This window comes from Rhinoderma darwinii, chromosome 1 (assembly GCF_050947455.1).
Source record: "Rhinoderma darwinii isolate aRhiDar2 chromosome 1, aRhiDar2.hap1, whole genome shotgun sequence".
NCBI lineage: Eukaryota > Metazoa > Chordata > Amphibia > Anura > Rhinodermatidae > Rhinoderma > Rhinoderma darwinii.
Window position 1 is genome coordinate 54,538,524 of NC_134687.1, and position 21,668 is coordinate 54,560,191.

Sequence of the window (21,668 nt, forward strand, 5' to 3'; positions counted from 1 at the left end):
GAAAATTTTAGTTTAACCCGTTAGTGACCGCCAATACGCCTTTTAACGGCGGCCACTAACGGGCTTTATTCTGATGCATATGCCTTTTTACGGCACTGCATCAGGATAAAGTAAACAGAGCAGGGAGCGTCAAATCTCCCTGCTCTCAGCTGCTAGAGGCAGCTGAGGGCTGGGAGCGTCCCTGCTCTGCCGGGTGAGATCGATATTCGTATCGATCTCACCTGTTTAACCCTTCAGATGCGGTGCGCAATAGCGTGCACCGCATCTGAGTGGTTTTGGAGAGAGGGAGGGAGCTCCCTCTCTCTCCCACCGACACCCGGCGATACGATCGCCGAGTGTCTGTGTCTCTAATGGCAGCCGGGGGCCTAATAAAGGCCCCCAGGTCTGCCTGGAGCGAATGCCTGCTAGATCATGCCGGAGGCATGACCTAGCAGATGCCTGTCCGTTTTAAACGGACAGGCAGTAAGTAATACACTGCAATACAAAAGTATTGCAGTGTATTATAATAGCGATCGGAGAATCGCATATTATAGTCCCCTAGTGGGACTAGTAAAAAAGTGAAAAAAAAGTTTAATAAAGTTAATTTAAAAAAAAAAATTGAAAAAAAAATGAAAAACCCAGCTTTTCCCCTTACATAATGCTTTACTATTAAAACACCAAAATAAAGTTACAAAGTTACACATATTTGGTATCGCCGCGTCCGTAACGAACCCGACTATAAATCTATTACATTATTTAACCCGCACGGTGAACGCCGTAAAAAAATGAAATAAAAAACTATGGAAAAATTGCTGTTTTCTGTGAATCCTGACTTAAAAAAAATGTGATAAAAAGAGATCAAAAAGTCGCATCTACTCAAAAATGGTACCAATAAAAACTACAAGTCGTCCCGCAAAAAAAAGCCCTCATACGACCGCATCGGCGAAAAAATAAAAACGTTACGGCTCTTCAAATATAGAGACACAAAAACAAATCATTTTGAAAAAAAAGCGTTTTTACTGTGTAAAAGTAGTAAAACATACAAAAACTATACAAATTTGGTATCGTTGCAATCGTAACAACCCGCTGAATAAAGTTATTGTGTTATTTATACCACACGGTAAACGCCGTTGATTTAAGACACGAAAAAGAGTGGCGAAATTTCAGGTTTTTTTCTATTCCCCCCCCCAAAAAAAGTTAATAAAAGTTAATCAATAAATAATATGTCCCCCAAAATTGTGCTATTAAAAAGTACAACTTGTTCCGCAAAAAACAAGACCTTATACGGCTATGTCGATGCAAAAATAAAAAGGTTATAGCTCTTGGAATGAAAAGATGGAAAAACGTAAAAAATGGCTTGGTCATTAAGGTCTAAAATAGGCTGGTCATTAAGGGGTTAAAGGGGTTTTCAGTAATATTGATGGTATATCCAAAGGATAGACAAACAATATCTGATCATGGGGCCCGACACTGGCTCCCTCGCCAATCAGCTGCATGAAGGAGCCATGGTGTTCCAGCAAGCTCCGCGTCTCCATTGTTTACTCAGGCACAGCACTGTACATTTAGTTGTGGCTGTGCCTGGTACTGCTTTGTACATCTTCGAAAACGATTTATGTATTTTCTTTATATATAAAAAATGTCTATCACTGTGTTTGGTGCAACTTTCTAATTACATTTTATTAAAAACTATTTTTACTTTTGACATACAGCTGCTTTGTATCCTGTATACAAAGCAGCTGTATCTAGCGCTGATACCTGTATCTGTCAGGTCCGCGGGACTGACGGGTTCAGTGTCAGCGGGTCCTGCACATCTCTGACATGCAGGATCGAGCTGATACTGATGACATCTAAGTTGATAACTTAGATATGACCAATTACCGCGTGGACCTGCTGATACTGAACCCGATAGTCCCACGGACCTGACTGATATAGGTCTTGGCGCACTATACAGCTGCCCTGCATACAGAATAGCAGCTGTATTTTAAAAAGTAAAAATAATTTTTAATAAAAAAGTATTTTTAAAGTTGCACCAATCACACTGATAGACATTTTTGTTTTTATATTTTATTTGAAAAAAAATAATGTTTTCAAAGTTGTACATAGCCTAGGGGTTGTCCCAAGTTGACTCAAATTTTTTTTTTGTACATTCTAAGCAGGAAATGAATTTGAAAACATATGGTGTTAAAAAAATTTAAAAATTCATTTCCTAAGTGCCTTTTTTTTTACACTTGATAACTCAGCAAGTGCTGGTTATCTTTTCTAAAAAGGGGCGTGAGCGGCTCGATGTCAATCAAGCCGCTCCGCTCTGCAGTGTGCGTGCTCCCGATGTTGCTAGATACTGTAGTTCTAGCAACATCGGGAGAATGTTCGTCTCAAGCGGGCATGGTAAGCCCGATTGAGACGAACTTACCGTGAATGTACTGTACACTACACTACACTACACTACACTACATTCACCCCGTTTCGGCAAGCCACTTTTCCCTCCCCCACCCTGTCACTACATTTTTGTACCCGCCGAATCGGTGCTGCATCGGTGCTGCATCAGCACCCGGCGAACAACTAAAAATATATAAAATAAAATAATAATCACCTAAGACGTTCTAAAGGCGCTCTGAACGGTCCCGTCACTTGCCATCTTCCTTCTTCTTGGCGCCGCTCGCATTCATAGTAACAGTGCGTTGTGGTGCAGATGACGTAATCATATCAGGCCCACGTGATTACGTCATCTGCGCCCACCGCTCTGTTATTGTGAATGGGAGAAGAAAAGTGACGGGACCGTTCAGATCTTCGTGGGAACGTCTTAGGTGAGTTTATGTATGTATGTATGTATGTATGTATGTTGTCATGTTTGTATGTGTATATGTGCATGTATGTGTATATGTGCATGTATGTTTTCATGTATGTTTGCATGTATGTATGTATGTATGTATGTTTTCATGTATGTATGTATGTTGTCATGTTTGTATGTGTATATGTGCATGTATGTATGTTTTCATGTATGTATGTTTTCATGTATGTATGTATGTATGTTTTCATGTATGTATGTTTGCATGTATGTATGTTTGCATGTATGTATGTTTGCATGTATGTATGTATGTTGTCATGTTTGTATGTGTGTATGTTTTCATGTATGTGTTTTCATGTATGTATGTTGTCATGTTTGTATGTGTATATGTGCATGTATGTTTGCATGTATGTATGTTTTCTTGTATGTATGTTGTCATGTATGTGTTTTCATGTAGGTATGTTTGCATGTATGTATGTTTGTATGTATGTTGTCATGTTTGTATGTGTATATGTGCATGTATGTGTATCCAAAAAAGAGAGATAGAAGCAGCACTCAAAAAAACTCTTGTTTATTCATGCTGGATGAATAAACCAGAGTTTTTTTGAGTGCTGCTTCTATCTCTCTTTTTTGGATACACGTTTGTGCAGGGAGAGGTCACTCCCTGTTTGTAAGCTGAGCACCAGCCTTAACAGGCAAGGAATCACAGTGCTGCTCCTACCCTTGATTTGTCTATGTGCATGTATGTGTATGTGTATATGTGCATGTATGTTTTCATGTATGTATGTTTGCATGTATGTATGTTTGCATGTATGTATGTTTGCATGTATGTATGTATGTATATTTGCATGTATGTTTGCTTGTATGTTTGCTTGTATGTTTGCTTGTATGTATGTTTGCTTGTATGTTTGCTTGTATGTATGTTTGCTTGTATGTATGTTGTCATGTTTGTATGTGTACATGTGCTTGTATGTGTATATGTGCATGTATGTTTGCATGTATGTATGTTTGCATGTATGCATGCATGTATGTTTGCATGTATGTTTGCATGCATGTATGTTTGCATGTATGTATGTTTGCATGTATGTATGTTTGCATGTATGAATGTTTGCTTGTATGTATGTTTGCTTGTATGTATGTATGTATGTATGTTTGCTTGAATGTATGTTGTCATGTTTGTATGTGTATATGTGCATGTATGTTTGCATGTATGTATGTTTTCATGTATGTTTGCATGTATGTATGTTTGCATGGATGTATGTTTGCATGTATGTATGTTTTCTTGTATGTATGTTGTCATGTTTGTATGTGTGTGTTTTTCATGTATGTGTTTTCATGTAGGTATGTTTGCATGTATGTATGTTTGTATTTATGTTTTCATGTATGTATGTTGTCATGTTTGTATGTGTATATGTGCATGTATGTGTATATGTGCATGTATGTTTTCATGTATGTATGTTTGCATGTATGTATGCATGTATGTTTGCATTTATGTATGTTTGCATGTATGTATGTTTGCATGTATGTTTGCATTTATGTATGTCTGCATGTATGTATGTATGTTTACATGTATGTATGTTTGCATGTATGTTTGCATGTATGTATGTATGTTTGCTTGTATGTATGTATGTATGTTTGCTTGTTTGTATGTATGTATGTATGTTTGCTTGTATGTATGTGTATATGTGCTTGTATGTGTATATGTGCATGTATGTGTATATGTGCATGTATGTTTGCATGTATGTATGTTTGCATGTATGTATGTATGTTTGCATGTATGTATGTTTGTATGTATGTATGTTTGCATGTATGTTTGCATGTATGTATGTTTGCTTGTATGTATGTTTGCTTGTATGTTTGCTTGTATGTATGTTTGCATGTATGTATGTTTGCATGTATGTATGTTTGCATGTATGTATGTTTGCTTGTATGTATGTTTGCTTGTATGTATGTTTGCATGTATGTTTGCATGTATGTATGTTTGCATGTATGTTTGCATGTATGTATGTTTGCATGTATGTATGTTTGCATGTATGTATGTTTGTTTGTATGTATGTTTGCATGTATGTATGTTTGCATGTATGTTTGCTTGTATGTGCATATGTGCATGTATGTGTATATGTGCATGTATGTATGTTTGCATGTATGTGTGCATGTATGTGTATATGTGCATGTATGTTTGCATGTATGTATGTTTGCATGTATGTATATATGTTTGCATGTATGTATGTTTGCATGTATGTATGCATGTATGTATGTTGTCATGTTTGTATGTGTACATGTGCATGTATGTTTGCATGTATGTATGTTTGTTTGTATAAATGTCTGTATGGCCATGTATGATACTGTCTGCTGGCGCCCTGTATCTAAGCCAACTTTGCCGCAGGCTTCTATACATGGTATAACAGTCAGTATCACACATGAAAGTGAAACTAAGCCTACGACATGTTTTATTTCATTTTTTTTTATATTTTTGATTTTTTACAGGTTTGGTGTTTGGACTACGTCGGTTTCGAGGACTACTTAGATGACGCTTTTTTTTTTTCATCAATAAAATGGTTAATGAGGGTTGTGTTGGGGGTGCTTTATTTCAATAAAATATTTTATCTATATCTTTGTCTTTTCTTTTCAAGTTTTATTACTATCACTTTAGTAATGGCCGCTGTCTGAGTGACAAGGTCCATTACTAAGGGGAGGCTTAGTGTTAGCCGGTACAGAGGCTAACACTAACCACAATTATTATCCCGGTACCCACCACCACCAGGGGTGCCGGGAAGAGCTGGGTACGATCCAGTACCCGACCATCTGTTGTGATGGTCGGGCTCTGGGGCGGCCGCAGGCTGGCACTATGAGGCTGGGAAGGGCCAAAAACAGTGGACCTTCCCACCCTTGTAATGCTAGGCTGCTGCTGCTGTGTTGTATCTGGCTGGTTATAAAAATGGGGGGGACCCCACGTCATTTTTTTAAATTATTTATTTATTATTTTTATTAAAAAGACATGGGGTTCCACCCAATTTATCATAACCAGCCACAAACAACACAGTGTTATTAGCCTGGGAATGTACTAAACCAGTGGCCCTTCCCACCCATGTAATTGCCAGACTGCTGCGGCCTTGTATATGGCTGGTTATTAAAAATGTGGGGGACCCAACGTCTATTGTTAAATTTTAAAAAAAAACGACGTGGGGGTCCCCCACATTTTTATAACCAGCCCGATACAACACAGCAGCAGCAGCAGCCTAGCATTACAAGGGTGGGAAGGTCCACTGTTTTTGGCCCTTCCCAGCCTCATAATACCAGCCTACGGCCGCCCCAGTACCCGACCATCACAACAGATGGTCGGGTACTGGATCGTACCAAGCTCTTCCCGGCACCCCTGGTGGTGGTGGGTACCGGGGTAATAATGGGTGGTTAGTGCTAGCCTCTGCACCGGCTAACACTAAGTACCGCCTTAATAATGGACGCTGTCAATCAGCCAACTACCAAATATCTAGGCACTAATAAAGTTTGAAAAAAAAACACAAAGACAATTTTTTTTTATTGAAATAAGAAATCCCCAACAAAACCCTCATTAACCATTTTACTAAAATTTTCAAAAACCGTAGATCTACGCAGTAGTCCAACGAATCGAAGATGTAGTCCAATTGGTACATCAAAATCTGCAACAACATAAAAAAAAAGTTATCAATGTGAACAATACCGATACTTATACTCACCTACACACACACAAACAACCACACACAAACATATACACAAACACATATAAACACACCAACACATACACACAAACATAAAAACAAACACACACATATACACACAAACACACACATATACACACAAACATATACACAAACACATGTACACAAACACCCATATATACACAAACACATACGCACAAACATATACACAAACACACCCATATATACACAAACACACACACATATACACACACACACACATATACACACAAACCTATACACATATGCACAAACACACCAATATATACACAAACACACACATATACACACACACATATACAAAAACACACAAACATATACACATATGCACAAACACACCCATATATACACACACACACACATAAACACAAACACACACACACACACACACACACACACACATAAACACAAACACACACACACATAAACACAAACACATGTACACAAACACACCCATATATACACACACACATACACAAACACACAAACATATACACAAACACACCCATATATACACAAACACACCCATATATACACAAACACACACACACACACACACACACATATATACACAAACACACATACATATACACAAACACACACGTATACAAAAACACACACAAACATATACACACAAACCTATACACATATGCACAAACACACCCATATATACACAAACACACACACATATACAAAAACACACAAACATATACACACAAACATATGCACAAACACACCCACATATACACAAACACACAGATATATACAAACACACACACACATATACACACAAAGATATACACAAACACACACATATACACACAAACATATACACAAACACATGTACACAAACAAACCCATATATACACAAACACACCCATATATACACAAACACACACACATATACACAAACACACCCATATATACACAAACACACACACACATAAACACACCAAAAAAACACATATACACATATACACACAAACATATACACATATACACACAAACATATGTACACAAACACACCCATATATACACAAACACATACACAAACCCACACATATACAAAAACACACACACACACACACACACACAAACATATACACACAAACATATACACAAACACACCCATATATACACACACACACCCACACCCACACACACACACACACACATAAACACACACCCATATACACAAACACAAAAATATACACAAACATATACACACAAATACACCCATATATACACTCACACATAAACACACACACACATATACACAAACATATACATAAACACATATACACAAACACACCCATATATACACACAAACACAGACACACACACACACACACACACACACACACACACTTACCTTTAGCGGAGCGCAGACTTCTCGCGACGGGTGCCTTCCACTGCATCTCCTTGCATCTCCTGCGCATGCGCTGAGATGCGCGTTCATGAGTAAATAACATCCTCTGCTCAGGACGCAGAGGATGTCATTACGCATGCGCGGCCACCGCTAAAGGTAAATAGCGGTGGCCGGGAACCTAGGCAACGAGCAGGATACAAAGAGGGACCGACCGCAACTTCAATCAACGATATCAAGAAAACGACATCGCTGGACAACGGACAGGTAATTAGAATTCTTCTTATTTTTACATGGGGGAGCTTTATAACTCCATTTATCAACTTGGGACAACCCCTTTAAGTGAAAGGGATTGAGCTGCAGTACCAGCCACAACTACATTTAAAGAAGGAAGGACACAGTGAAGCTGGAGCAACGTGGTCTCTTCAACCAGCTGGCGTGTCGGAAGTCAGACCCCCTCCAATCAGATACTGATGGCCTATACTAAGGATAGGCCATTAATATTAGTCCTTTTAAAACCATTTAATAGAAAAATATACATGGATTAATTCAGTGTTTAAAAAAGAAACAGCATCTTGTGTTATTTCCATTATAAGCATATTAGAATTCATGAAATACTCCATTCTATGCAAATTTGAAACCTCTTTTCTGGAGGATACATGGTCCGATATCTAAACACACAACGTTACTATGAAGACTGTGTTACCTTTCCTCTGATTTGCATCAAACCGGATCCCTCTGTATAATTCCATGGATATTAAGGCATATGCAATAGTCATAACAATCCCAGGAACAAGGAAGAGAATTAACAGAAGAAAAATATACCTAAAATCATAAAGAAAAGAAACAGTCACATAGTATATGAATAGAATATGATAAATATGTAATATTATATCATTGAATTGCATCCATGAACACTGCAAACATAAACACAGAATAATCACCTGTTTTAAATGACAGGTTTTTATTTCGAGCAGTTTCCAAGATCTCTGCTTGCAGCCCTCCAATTAGAACCTTCATTGTTTATTTCCAGGGTACAAAATTGTACCCTGGTCATGTGATCAGGGCCGTATTTAGAATTGATGCTGTCCTAACCAATTTTAGTGTGGACGCCCCCTATAATTCACAAAGTTACGGAAACCGCGTAACTCGCTGATGTTGCGGCTACAGCGCTAGACCCAAGAAAGGTAATTATGATAATTGCTTTGCTTTTTGTGATAACCATTTTACATTTTTTGTTTGTGTTTTTTTTTTTACTGTTGTTGGTCCACTTCGGATTCGAGGACTACTTCGATGATAGCATTTTCTTTATTCTCCAAAAAATGGTTAACAAGGGTTGTGTGGGGGTTTTTTATTTCAATACTTTATTACTACTGCCTTAGGCCCCATGCACACAACCGTAAAAAAACCTCCGGAATTGCGGACCGCAATACGGTCTGCAATTATGGATCCGCCCGGTTCCATTAGCCGTGGAAGGGTGTCCGTGCCGTATAACCGTGCTTTGAAATATGGAGCATCTTACTTTTCGTTATTTGCGGGCCCTGCTCCATACTTTGTATGGGAGCACGGCACGAAAAAGCGACACCGCGGGTGTCAGCGGTGGGCTGTAATTACAGGCACAGCCGTGTGCATGAGGCCTTAGGCCCCATGCACAGGACAGTATTTTCATCTATCTACCGTAAATATGGATCAGTAAGCATCTATATTTCATCCGTATATACGGAAGGGTACAAAAAGGGGAGGTTACAAATGATGTCATCAACGTGTTGCCTAGCAATGCTTCCGTAAATACGGACGTTTTACGGATGCACATCAGTAGCCGTCTATATTTACAAAAGCACCCATAGACTTCTATGGGAGAGTCCTTGCCGTAATTACTGACAAGAATAGGACAGGGTCTATAATTTTTTCAGCACGGACACCCATTAGTAAAAATACTGAAAGGTGTCCGTGGCCAATAGAAATTAATGGGTCCGTAATTACTGATGTTCATCCGTAAACCGTCCGTATTTATGGAAGCATTGCTAGGCAACATGTTGGTGACATAATTTGCAACCTCCCTCTTTTTGTATGGATCCTTATATACGGATGGAATACGGATGCAATACGAACCGTATTATGGACACCCTTCCGTATATACGGATGTAATACAGATGCCTACGGATCTCTATTTATGGACAGTATTTCGGGATAGATGAAAATACTGTCGTGTGCATGGAGCCTCAGTAATAACCGCCGTTTGATTGACAGCGTCCATTGCTAAGGTGGGGCTTAGTGTTAGCCGGTGAAATAGCTAACACTAACCTCCCCATTATTACCCCGGTACCCACCGCCACCAGTGGTACTGGGAAAAGCCGGGTACGGACCAGTACCTGACCATCTGTAGGGATTTTTTTTTCACAGTCTCCCAGTACTATATATGGTGTAGTAAATGATGCCATGAAAAACTACAACTCGTTCCCCAAAAATCAAGCTCTCATGCGGCTATATAGACAGAAAAATAAAAATGTTATGGCGTTTGGAAGGTGGGGAGAAAAATTTGAAAATGAAAATCCGTACAATGGTTGCCGCTGGAAGGGGTTAACCATGTGCAGAAAATATTCCAATCACTACTAGAAAATGGTCTGTGAAAATCACGTATTAAGTATTTGAAAACAATGTGTGAAATGATAAAGCTATTACTTTGTAGTATAATATTTTATACTTTACATAGAACAAATCTTTTTAGAAATTTGCATTCCAGTTTAATCCCCATTACAGAAGTAATAAAATGTGTAGAAGTTTCTATACAAGATTCTACATATTAATAAGACTTCCATGTCACTGCAATTTCCTAGTCACATTATCAGACAAAACCGCTGGCAGAAGGCAAGTAAATACAGCTTTATATCGAGCTCACGACAGTGACATCCAGTGGACACATATTGAATCTTAGTAGGCATCAAGACTGGCAGCTTCTGCTGGAGATTGGCAAATATTTCTGAACATTACTTTCTAGGCAGTATCAATAACATATAAGATACACTATATTGACAAAATTGGGACACCTACACATACAGGAGATTTTTTGATATCCCATTCTAAGCCCATAGACTTTAATATGCACTTGGCCCCCCTTAAGGCCTCACTCAAACGAGCGTGGCGTTTTTGCGCACGCAAAAACGCGGTGTTTTGCGTGCGAAAAACCACTTAACAGCTCCGTGTAGCAGCAGCATATGATGCGCGGCTGCGTGCTTTTCGCGCAGCCGCCATCATTATGACACTCCATTTGGATGTTTGTAAACAGAAAAGCACGTGGTGCTTTTCTGTTTACATTCATCCTTTTGACAGCTGTTGCGCGAATCACGCAGTTCGCACGGAAGTGTTTCCGTGCGGCATGCATGGTTTTCACGCACCCATTGACTTCAATGGGTGCGTGATTCGCGCGAAACGCCGTAAGAACGGACATGTCGTGACTTTTTTTCAGCGGACTCACACTGAGTAAAAATCACGCACATGTCCGCACGGCCCCATAGACTAATATAGGTCCGTGCGACGCGCGTGAAAAGCATGCACGTTGCACGGACGTGATTCCCGTTCGTCTGAATAAAGCCTTACAGCTAAAACAGTTTCCACTCTTATGGGAAAACTTTCTACAAGATTTTGGAGTGTGTCTGTGGGAATTTTACCCATTTATCTAGAAGAGCATTCGTGAGGTCAGACACTGATGTTGCAGGAAAGGGCCTTGTTCACAATCTTCATTCTAGTTCATGCCAAAGATGTTGGTATACCTCTCAACTATCCCGGATTCAGTGGGACATTCACGGATTCCGGGTGTTGTTTCGCTGTCCCGGACGGCCGGGGATATGTCCCACTGTCAACTGTATCTGTGTCCTCAGGATGCAGATACAGTTGAAACCAATACTGAAGCAACGAACTGTCAGCTCCCTGCTTCAGCATTAGTTCAGAACAGGGGAACAGATGGTGCTCCTCCGCTCCCTGAGGACTCCCTGCTCACAGCGCTACTTTAAGCGCTGTGCCCGGGGAAGCCCTTGTCGTCACTGTCCATATATGGACAGTGACGTCAGTGGCTACTGATTAAGCGGAATCCCCATTGCTGATGATCTGGCCAGGCATTCCGCTCCTAGAGAAAACCCCTGTGGTCACTGTCCATATATGGATATTGATGTCATGGTCTCCTCCTGGAGCGGAATCCCCGGTAGGAGTAGCCAATGACGCTTAAGTAGTAGCCACTGACGTCACTGTTCATATAGAGACAGTGACATCCGGGCTTCCCTCTAGAGCGGAATTCCTGGCCTATGCTCTGGCTGGGGATTCCACTCCTAGAGGGAGTCCCAATGGCGCTATCTACAGGGGGGGTTGCGCTATCTTCAAGGGGTGTGTGGCACTATCGACATGGACACTGTGGCACTATGTTGGGGCACTATCTACATGGGCTCTATCTACATGGGCACTGTGGCACTATCTAGAAGGGCATTGGCACTTTATATGTGGGCACTGGCACTAGGGGCAGCTAGGGGGCATTATACTGTATGAGGCAGTTATGGGGCATTATGCTGTATGGGGGCATTAAGCTCTATGGGGGCATTATACTGTATAAGGAAGCTATGTGGGTATTATGCTGCATGGGGCAGCTATGGGGCATTATGCTGTATGGGGGAATTTGTTTGGGTATTATACTGCATGGGGTATCTGTGGGGATTATACTGTATGGGGGCATCTGTGTGGGCATTAAACTGTATCAATGCATCTATGGGGGCATTATACTGTATGATGTTAGGTAGAGGGCATGATACTGTGTGAGCTGAACCTGGTGTGTATGGGGGGGATTGGGTGGCATTAGAGCTGTGGTATCAGTTGTCCCTCTTTGTGTTACTTGAATGTTGGGAGGTATGGTGTGAGATGTTGTTGAGGTCAGGGCTCTTTGCGGCGCAGTCAAGTTCTACCACACCAAACTCACCGAACCATGCCTTTATGGACCTTGCTTTGAGCACTGGGGCACAGTCATTGTAACTGCACTGTCATTTTTACGGCGGCCGCCATTACCTCTCCATGGCGTCTTCTGGCTCCTGGCCGCTGCATTCCTCCATCACCCCGGGTGGTCGTGCTCTTCATCGCTTCTGCACTTCCAAGTGTCCGTGTGCTGATTCTCCCACTGTTAAAAGACCAGTGCACGCCTAATTATCCACCCAGCTTTTCCAGGGTATAAAGGGATCTTCCCTGGTTTAATCACTGCCAGGGCAATTTGGATCCTCCTATCTTGCTAGTAATATCCTGTTGATCGTTTGTTTGGAATTCCTGTGTTTTGACTCTGCCTGTACCTTTAATTATACTTGCCTGCCGCCTGCCCTGACCTCTTGCTACTGACCCGTGATGAACTTATGCCACCTGCCCTGACCACTTGCTCGACCAACCGTAAGTGCCTGTCTGCGGCCTGCCCTGATCTTTGCTATACCTGTCCCTGCATACTGTCTGCCGATTTTAGTCCCATGCCTATTTAAGTAGGATGTCGCCAAGGGAGACAACTCTGGGGTTCCAGATCCCTGTATAGGGGTTGAAGAATGATTACCTGGGGTTCTCATAGACTCCGCTCAATGGTTTAGCCCTACATTAAATCCCTCGGTGCAAAAGTGAGTTTACACCATCCTCTGCAGACCCTGTGACAGTCTCTCTTTCCACGGTCCCCATGGCAGTCATGCTAGAACAGAAAAGGGTCTTCCCCAAACTATTCCCATAATGTTGGAAGCATACAATTGTCCAAAATGTCTTGGTATGTTGAAGCATTAAGATTTTCCTTCACTGGAACAAAGGGTCCTAGGCTAACCCCTGAAAAACAACCCCCATAGCCTTAACCCTTCTTCACCAAACCTTACAATTGGCACAGTACAGTCAGGCAGGTAACGTTCTCCTGGTATTCACCAATCCCAGACTCGTCCATCAGACTGCCAGATAGAAAAGCGTGATTCATCACTCCACAGATCACATTTCCATTGCTTCTGAGTCCATTGGCGGCGTGCTTTACACCACTCCATCCGACCCTTGGCATTGTGCTTGGTGATGTAAGGCTTGCATGCAGCTGCTTGGCCATGGAAACCCATGCCATGAAGCTCCCGGGGCACAGTTTATGTGCAGATGTTAATTTTAGAGGAGGATTGGAGTCAGCAGGGCAATTGCGATTTTTATGCGCTATGTGCCTCAGCACTCACCCGCTCTGTAACTCTACGTGGTCTGCACTTTATGGCTGAGTTGCTGTGGCTCCTAAATGATTCTACTTTGCAATAATATCACTTACATTTGAGCGTGGAATATATAGGAGGGAAGAAATTTCACTATCAGACTTGTTATGATGATGCCATTCTATTACATATCACATTGGAATTTAGTGAGCTCTTTACAACGACCCATGACTCAAATAAGTTGAGTCATATGCCACTTACCATTTAATAAAGCAGACACCAAAACAGAGTTGGATCTTAATGGCCGCAGCAGCCATTTATTATCTTAAATAACAAGGAATTTTTAATAACAAAATAAAATAACTTTTGAATTCCCACAGAGGAATTCATCATATACATAAATAACACACGGTGACCCTATCAGGGTCATAACATTACCATTTTATCCAAAGAATGACAGGGGCAAGTCCTTGAAGCCACCGATATTTTATTTACTGCTCATCTGCCCACCAATACCTAACCCCCAGACGTAACCCGGCTCGGGGGCACCGATTACCTTTTGCAGATGACCTCCACCATATATATCACAGCCTTCAAAAGGGGTAACACCCTAAGAAGTCGATTTCCAACTAATTGGAGGGTGCATGCCGTGATACATTCCCTTCTTTCTTTCACAAATTTTAGTAAAGGCGACTGCATGGCAATGGGACTGAATACACCTATGGCAATGGGACTGAATGAAACACCTTAATTCAATGATTAAGAGGTGTTCCTCAATACTTTTGTCCATATAGTGTATATTGATGAATGTTCCAAACACAAAATAAGTTTTAGTGCAATTATTTAAAATATGATGTATATTGATAATGTAATACATTATTTGTAGACAGTAACCGTTGTACTATTGTGTTTACCTATAAGTCTTGGCAAAATATATCAGTTCTTACCATGATTGTTGGGTGAGGTCGTTGGGCCACTCAAGACGACACATGTGTCCGGTTGTATTTTCAAACTTTGGAAATGGCACCAATGTGCTATAAATTGGATACGGTGACATAATTGTAAATGAAAGGAACCATGTAACTGCAATCACCTTCAAGGCATGTGACTTTGTCTGCCATACTCTTGACTGTAGTGGCTTACAAATTGCACTATATCTCTCCAAAGATATGGCAACCAGATTAAATGTTGACACGCTTACGGAGATGCCTATCCAAAGAAACAAGAATACATTGTTATCTAATGCATTAAATAACTGGTAACAAATTAGGAGGTGGCGGGAAATGCATCATACATTGACATCACATAACCCTATTAGTATTCAGAAGCTGATATTATCAGATGTGATTTGGGAGTACTGAATAATGAGTGACTCTCATTAGTTTTGGCTGACAAGTACATAATTATGTATGAGATAGTAAAAGTGTGGGTTATGTTTAAATAAATAACTTTGGAATTCTTAATTACTAGAGACGGCATCACTTGGAAATTGTTTTGTTGTTTCCAAAATTAGTATACAGCACCTTAGTGCCAAATCATAGCTGTATAATCTCTTCCATGTTGCTGCAGCTATTATATATGTGATAAATAGACATAGCAGAGCAGGATTCTTCTCTACTATGTGAGCAGTGTACAGAAGACATGATAGTCGTTGGGCTCCGCTCACTAGCTCAAAGACAACTGAGAATTAAAGATAGAGCATGCAGAGGGGAAAACGGTTAAATAATGCCATATACAAGTAATATTGTGGCCAGAAATAGTGTTATTTCTCATGCACACACATATGAACGCTTTAAGTAATTTTAATCACATTTTCTGTGACCTAAAAAAGAAATGATAAGAAAATATGTCAATACAGTCTTACATGTTCCAGACCAGATTTGTCCGTAAAGGAACATTAAAGAGGCTCCTTCACCAGATTTTCAAACCCCTATCTCCTATTGCAGCAGATCGGCGCTGCAATGTAGATAACAGTAACATTTTGTTTTTTCAAAAACTAGCATTTTTGCCCAAGTTATGACCATTTTTATATTTATGCAAATGAGCCTTTCTTATGTACAACTGGGCGTGTTTAAAGTTATGTCCAACTGGGCGTGTATTGTGTTCGTAACATCTGGGCGTTATTACTTGTTTTACTAGCTGGGCATTGTGAATAGAAGTCTATGATGCTGACGAATCAGCATCATCCACTTCTCTTCGTTACCACCCAGCTTCTGGCAGTGCATAGACACACAGCGTGTCCTTGCTCATCCAACGCGATGAAGTTCCTGTGGGAGGAAGTGAGTGACGTCACAGCGTGATCTCGCGAGGACACGCTGTGTGTCTGTGCACTGCCAGAAGCTGGGTGGTAACGAAGAGAAGTGGATGATGCTGATTCGTCAGCATCATACACTTCTATTCACAACGCCCAGCTAGTAAAACAAGTAAAAACGCCCAGATGTTACACACACAATACAAGGCCAGTTGGACATAAGAAAGGCTCATTTCCATAAATATAAAAATGGTCATAACTTGGCCAAAAATGCTCGTTTTTGAAAAATACTAAACGTTACTGTTATCTACATTGCAGCGCCGATCTGCTGCAATAGGAGATAGGGGTTTGAAAATCTGGTGACAGAGCCTCTTTAAACAGACAAAATACACAAGTAAACTCCCAACAATTCTTTCCTTATTCTTCTCCTTCCCTTAACCCCTTAACAACATCCAACATACTAGTACGTTGTTGTCGTTAAGGACTACTGGTACGTTGTGTTGCTGATGCAGGCTCAGAAGCTGGATGTCGGATGTCGGCTGTATATTACAGCTGACACCCTGGGGCAAGGCCAGGACCTGAGCTAGTCTTCTATCTGGCCGATTAACACCTTAGATGCAGCGCTCAAAAGCGAGCTCTGCATCGATCGTGTTTCCTAGCAGATCGGAACCCCGCAATGCAATCACAGGGTTCCGATGACTGCTCTGGCAGACCGGAGGCCCAACAATGGCCTCCTGTCTGCCAAGTACAGAAGCCTGCTAGGTCCTGCCTGGAGGCAGGGCCTAAAAGGCTTCTGGACGCAAAAGAAAGATGGCGCAGGCTGAGGAGCTGAGCCTGCAACATCAGCCGCTGGTGTCAGCTGTATTTTACAGCTGAACCGTGCTGTAGCAGCAGGGAACAGAGCTAGCTCCGATCCCTGCCATTTTAGTGGTTTTTAGCGATCGGCATCAACATGATGTTATCGTGAGGATTCCGATCGTTACTATGGCAACCAGAGGCCTAACAATGGCCTCCTGGTCTGCCACATATCATAGCCAGAGACGGGACCTAATAGGCTTGCTGTCAGTGAATGACTGACAGCTCTAATGCATTGCACTACGTGGGTAGTGCAATGCATTAGAGAATAGATCAGAGGTGCAAACCTTCAAGTCCCCTAGTGGGACAAATTTTTTTTAAAATAAAAGTGTAAAAATAAAAGTTTCAAGTTAATAAAAAACAAGACAGATACTGGCTTTTTTTTCTATAATAAGACTTTTATTATGGGAAAAAAATGAAAACTTTAAAAAAAGTACACATATTTGGTATCGCCACATCTGTAACGATCCAAACTATAAAACTATAATGTTATTTTTCCCACACGGTGAACACTGCAAAAAAATAAAATAAAAAATCAATGCCAGAATCGCTATTTTTTTTATCACCACCCCTCCCAAAACATGGAATAAAAAGTGATCAAAAAGTCGCATGTACCCCAAAACAGGACCAATAAAAACTATAACCGGTCCCGTGAAAAACAAGTTATGGCTCTTAGAATATGGTGAAAAAAATTAATAAAAGTGATTTTATTGTGCAAACGCTGCAAAAGTAAAAAAAAAAAACGATATACTTATGTTATTGCCGTAGTCGTATCGACCCACAGAATAAAGTAAAAATGTAATTTATAGCCCACGGTGAACGCCGTAAAAAAAAGAATAAAAAAACATTGTCAGAATTGCTGGTTTTTGCAAACTGGGCACAACATATTGTGCACTAAAATGGCATATCCGTGGAAAATTTTAATTTTCACTTTGCACTATCCGCTGCGCATTATGCAAAAACACCCGTGGAGTCAAAATGTTCACTACACCCCTTAAAATGCCTTAAGGGCTGTACTTTCCAAAATAGAGATCACTACTTCGGGGTTTGTTTTACTATTTGACCTCCGAGCCCTGCAATTGTGGGCCAATGCTGTGAAAATCACCAAAATACACTTCAAATGCGCATGGTGCTCTCCACTTCTGAGCCCTGTCATATGTCCAGGCAAATGATAAATGCCTTGAGGGGTGTTGTTTCTAAAATGGGGTCACTTCTTGGGGGCATCCACTGTACTCTGGTACCTCAGGGTTTTGAAAATGTAACATGGTGCACAAAAGCCAAGCCAGCAAAATCTGCATGCCAAATAGCGCTCCTGCTTTTCTGCCCAAAAACCATTCCAGCAAAACTTGAGCTTCGAAAGCCAAATGGTGCTTCTTCCCTTCTGAGCCCTGCCGTGTGTCCAAACAACAGTTTATTACCACATGTAGGGTATTGCTGTAATCGGGAAAAATTGCTTTTCTAATGTTTGGGTGCTTTTTCTCCTTTTTTCATTTAAAATTTCCGCGTTTTATCAGAAAAAATGAAATTTCCAATTTCACAGCATAATTCCACTAAATTCAGCAAAAAAACTGCGGGGTCAAATTCTCAGTATACCCCACGATAAATTCCTATCAGGGGTGTAGTTTCCCAAATGGGTTCACTTTTGGGTGGTTTCCACTGATTTGGTCCCGTAGCGGCTTTGCAAATGCGACATGGCGCTGCAAACCATTCCAGAAAAATTTGAGCTCCAAAAGCCAAATGGTGCTCCTTTCCTTCTAAGCCCTGCCGTAGGTGCAAACAGCAGTTTATCACCACATATGGAGGTATTGCTGTGCTCAGAAGAGTTCATGTTACAAATGTTGGAGTGCTTTTTTTCTCCTTTATCTATTGTGAAAATGGAAAAAATCTGAGCTAAAACTACATTTTTTTTAGAAAAAACTTAGATTTGAATTTTCCCAGCCTAATTCAAGTAAATTCAGCAAAAAACTCGTGGGGTCAAAATGCCCACTATATGTAATGGCAGGGGGTAGGGAGACGGACAAGTGAGCCCTAATCTACCCGCCACTCTGTCCCTGCCTACTTGCAACGACCCGCCCTAGGCGACGGGGTACAACTGGGCGGCGGTCCCTGCGCTCAGTAAGTGCACGACAAACACGACAAACATACAAGGAACACAAGCAAGGAAAAGGGGCCGTTGCCCACGGCAACACCGTGAGCAACCAGAGTGGTGAACGAGCCGAGTCAAGCCAGGAGTGTGCGAGGTACAAAACGAAAAGCAGAAGAGTAGTCGGTAAGCCAGGGTCGGTATGGAGCAGGATCAAAAATAGCAGGAGCTGTAGCTGGGCCAGGAACCACAAGGAAAGAAACAAAAGCAATAACAAGCACCGAGGGACAGGAAGTGCAGGCTTAAATAGACCGAGGGCGGGAGCTAGCTGAGTCTGGCCAGGTTACGATAGGCTCTCCCACTCCTAAGCCTGCCAGCCTGAATGGTGGAAGCAGGAGTCAGTCTCAGGGATGTATTCTCAGGTGCTGACTGATTAGTTCTGGGAGTTAACCCCGCTGTGCCTGGCAGATCCTTTACAGTACCCCCCCTTTTATGAGGGGCCACCGGACCCTTTCTAAGTGGACCTGGCTTACTGGGGAAACGCAGGTGGAACCTCCTGACCAATACCCCAGCGTGAACATCCCGGGCGGGTACCCAAGTCCTCTCCTCGGGCCCGTATCCTCTCCAATGGACCAGGTACTGGAGGGAGCCTTGGACCATCTTGCTGTCCACAATCCTGGCCACCTCGAATTCCACCCCCTCCGGGGTGAGGATGGGAACAGGAGGTCTCCTCGAGGGAGCCAAGAACGGGGAGCAGCGTTTGAGGAGGGAGGCATGAAACACGTCGTGTATCCGAAAAGACGGGGGTAACTCCAGCCGGAAGGAGACAGGATTGAGGACCTCAATGACCTTATACGGCCCAATAAACCGGGGAGCAAACTTCTTGGACGGAACCTTGAGACGCAAGTTCCTAGACGACAACCACACCAGATCCCCGACCATAAACAGGGGGTTAGCAGAACGTTTCTTATCAGCCTGAGTTTTTTGTACGCTCTGGGACACCTCTAGGTTTTTCTGAACCTGGGCCCAGACTGTGCACAGTTCCCGATGAACGACCTCTACCTCAGGATTGTTGGAACTACCAGGTGAAACGGAGGAGAACCATGGATTAAACCCAAAATTACAAAAAAAAGGAGAGACCCCTGACGAGTTACTGACCCGGTTATTAATGGAAAATTCGGCGAGGGGAATGAAAGAGACCCAATCAAATTGACAGTCAGAGACAAAACACCTTAAGTATTGTTCTAGAGACTGATTAGTCCTCTCCGTTTGGCCATTGGTTTCAGGATGGAAGGCAGAGGAGAAGGACAGATCAATCCCCAACTTCATACAGAAGGCTCTCCAAAACAATGAAACAAATTGTACCCCTCTGTCCGAAACAATATTGACAGGGACCCCATGGAGACGCAGGATGTGTTTGACAAACAAGGTAGCCAACGTTTTGGCGTTGGGTAGTTTCTTGAGGGGCACAAAGTGGCACATCTTACTGAAGCGGTCCACCACCACCCACACCACCGACTTGCCTTGGGATGGAGGCAAATCGGTGATAAAATCCATAGAGATATGTGTCCAAGGTCTCTGGGGAATGGGCAACGAACGCAATAAGCCCGCTGGTCGGGACCTGGGAGTCTTGGACCTAGCACAAACCTCACAAGCGGCGACGTAGGCCTTAACGTCTTTAGGCAACCCAGGCCACCAATAATTTCTGGTAATGAGGTGTTTGGTACCCAGGATGCCTGGATGGCCAGATAGTGCGGAGTCATGATTTTCCCTAAGTACCCTTAGCCGGAATTGCAGGGGAACAAACAGCTTGTTCTCAGGAAGGTTCCCGGGAGCTGCACCTTGATCAGCAGCAATTTCAGAGACTAAATCAGAATCGATCGAGGAAATGATTATACCTGGAGGCAAAATACAAGCAGGATCTTCCTCCGAAGGAGGGCTGGCCATGAAGCTACGCGACAGTGCATCAGCCTTAATATTTTTAGACCCAGCCCTATAGGTAACCAAAAAATTGAATCTCGTAAAAAATAACGCCCATCGAGCTTGTCTCGGGTTTAGCCTCCGGGCAGATTCTAGGAAAACCAGATTCTTGTGGTCGGTAAGGACCGTTACCTGGTGCCTAGCCCCCTCCAGGAAGTGGCGCCACTCTTCAAATGCCCATTTAATGGCTAAGAGTTCGCGGTTGCCAATATCATAGTTACTTTCAGTTGGCGAAAACTTCCTGGAGAAGTAGGCACAGGGGCGTAGATGGGTGAGGGACCTGGTACCCTGGGACAAGACAGCCCCCACTCCCACCTCAGATGCGTCAACTTCCACGATAAATGGCTCCATTTGGTTGGGCTGAACCAGCACCGGGGCCGAGACAAAGCACTTCTTAAGGACCTAAAAAGCCTGGACAGCCTCAGGAGGCCAGTGGAGGAGATCAGCACCTATGCG

At 42.1% G+C, this 21,668-nt stretch overlaps 1 protein-coding gene across 1 annotated transcript in view; it reads right to left on the reverse strand.

Annotated features, from left to right (window-relative positions):
* The window catches only part of CCKAR (cholecystokinin A receptor), a 71,113-nt gene that overhangs the window by 12,063 nt on the left and 37,382 nt on the right, over positions 1 to 21,668 (reverse strand). Inside the window, exons 3-4 of the mRNA XM_075849512.1 lie at positions 14,991 to 15,252; positions 8,574 to 8,692 (exon numbers count right to left, since the gene is read on the reverse strand). Of these exons, the coding sequence (XP_075705627.1) occupies positions 8,574 to 8,692; positions 14,991 to 15,252 (381 nt within the window). The remainder of the gene's footprint in view (positions 1 to 8,573; positions 8,693 to 14,990; positions 15,253 to 21,668) is intronic.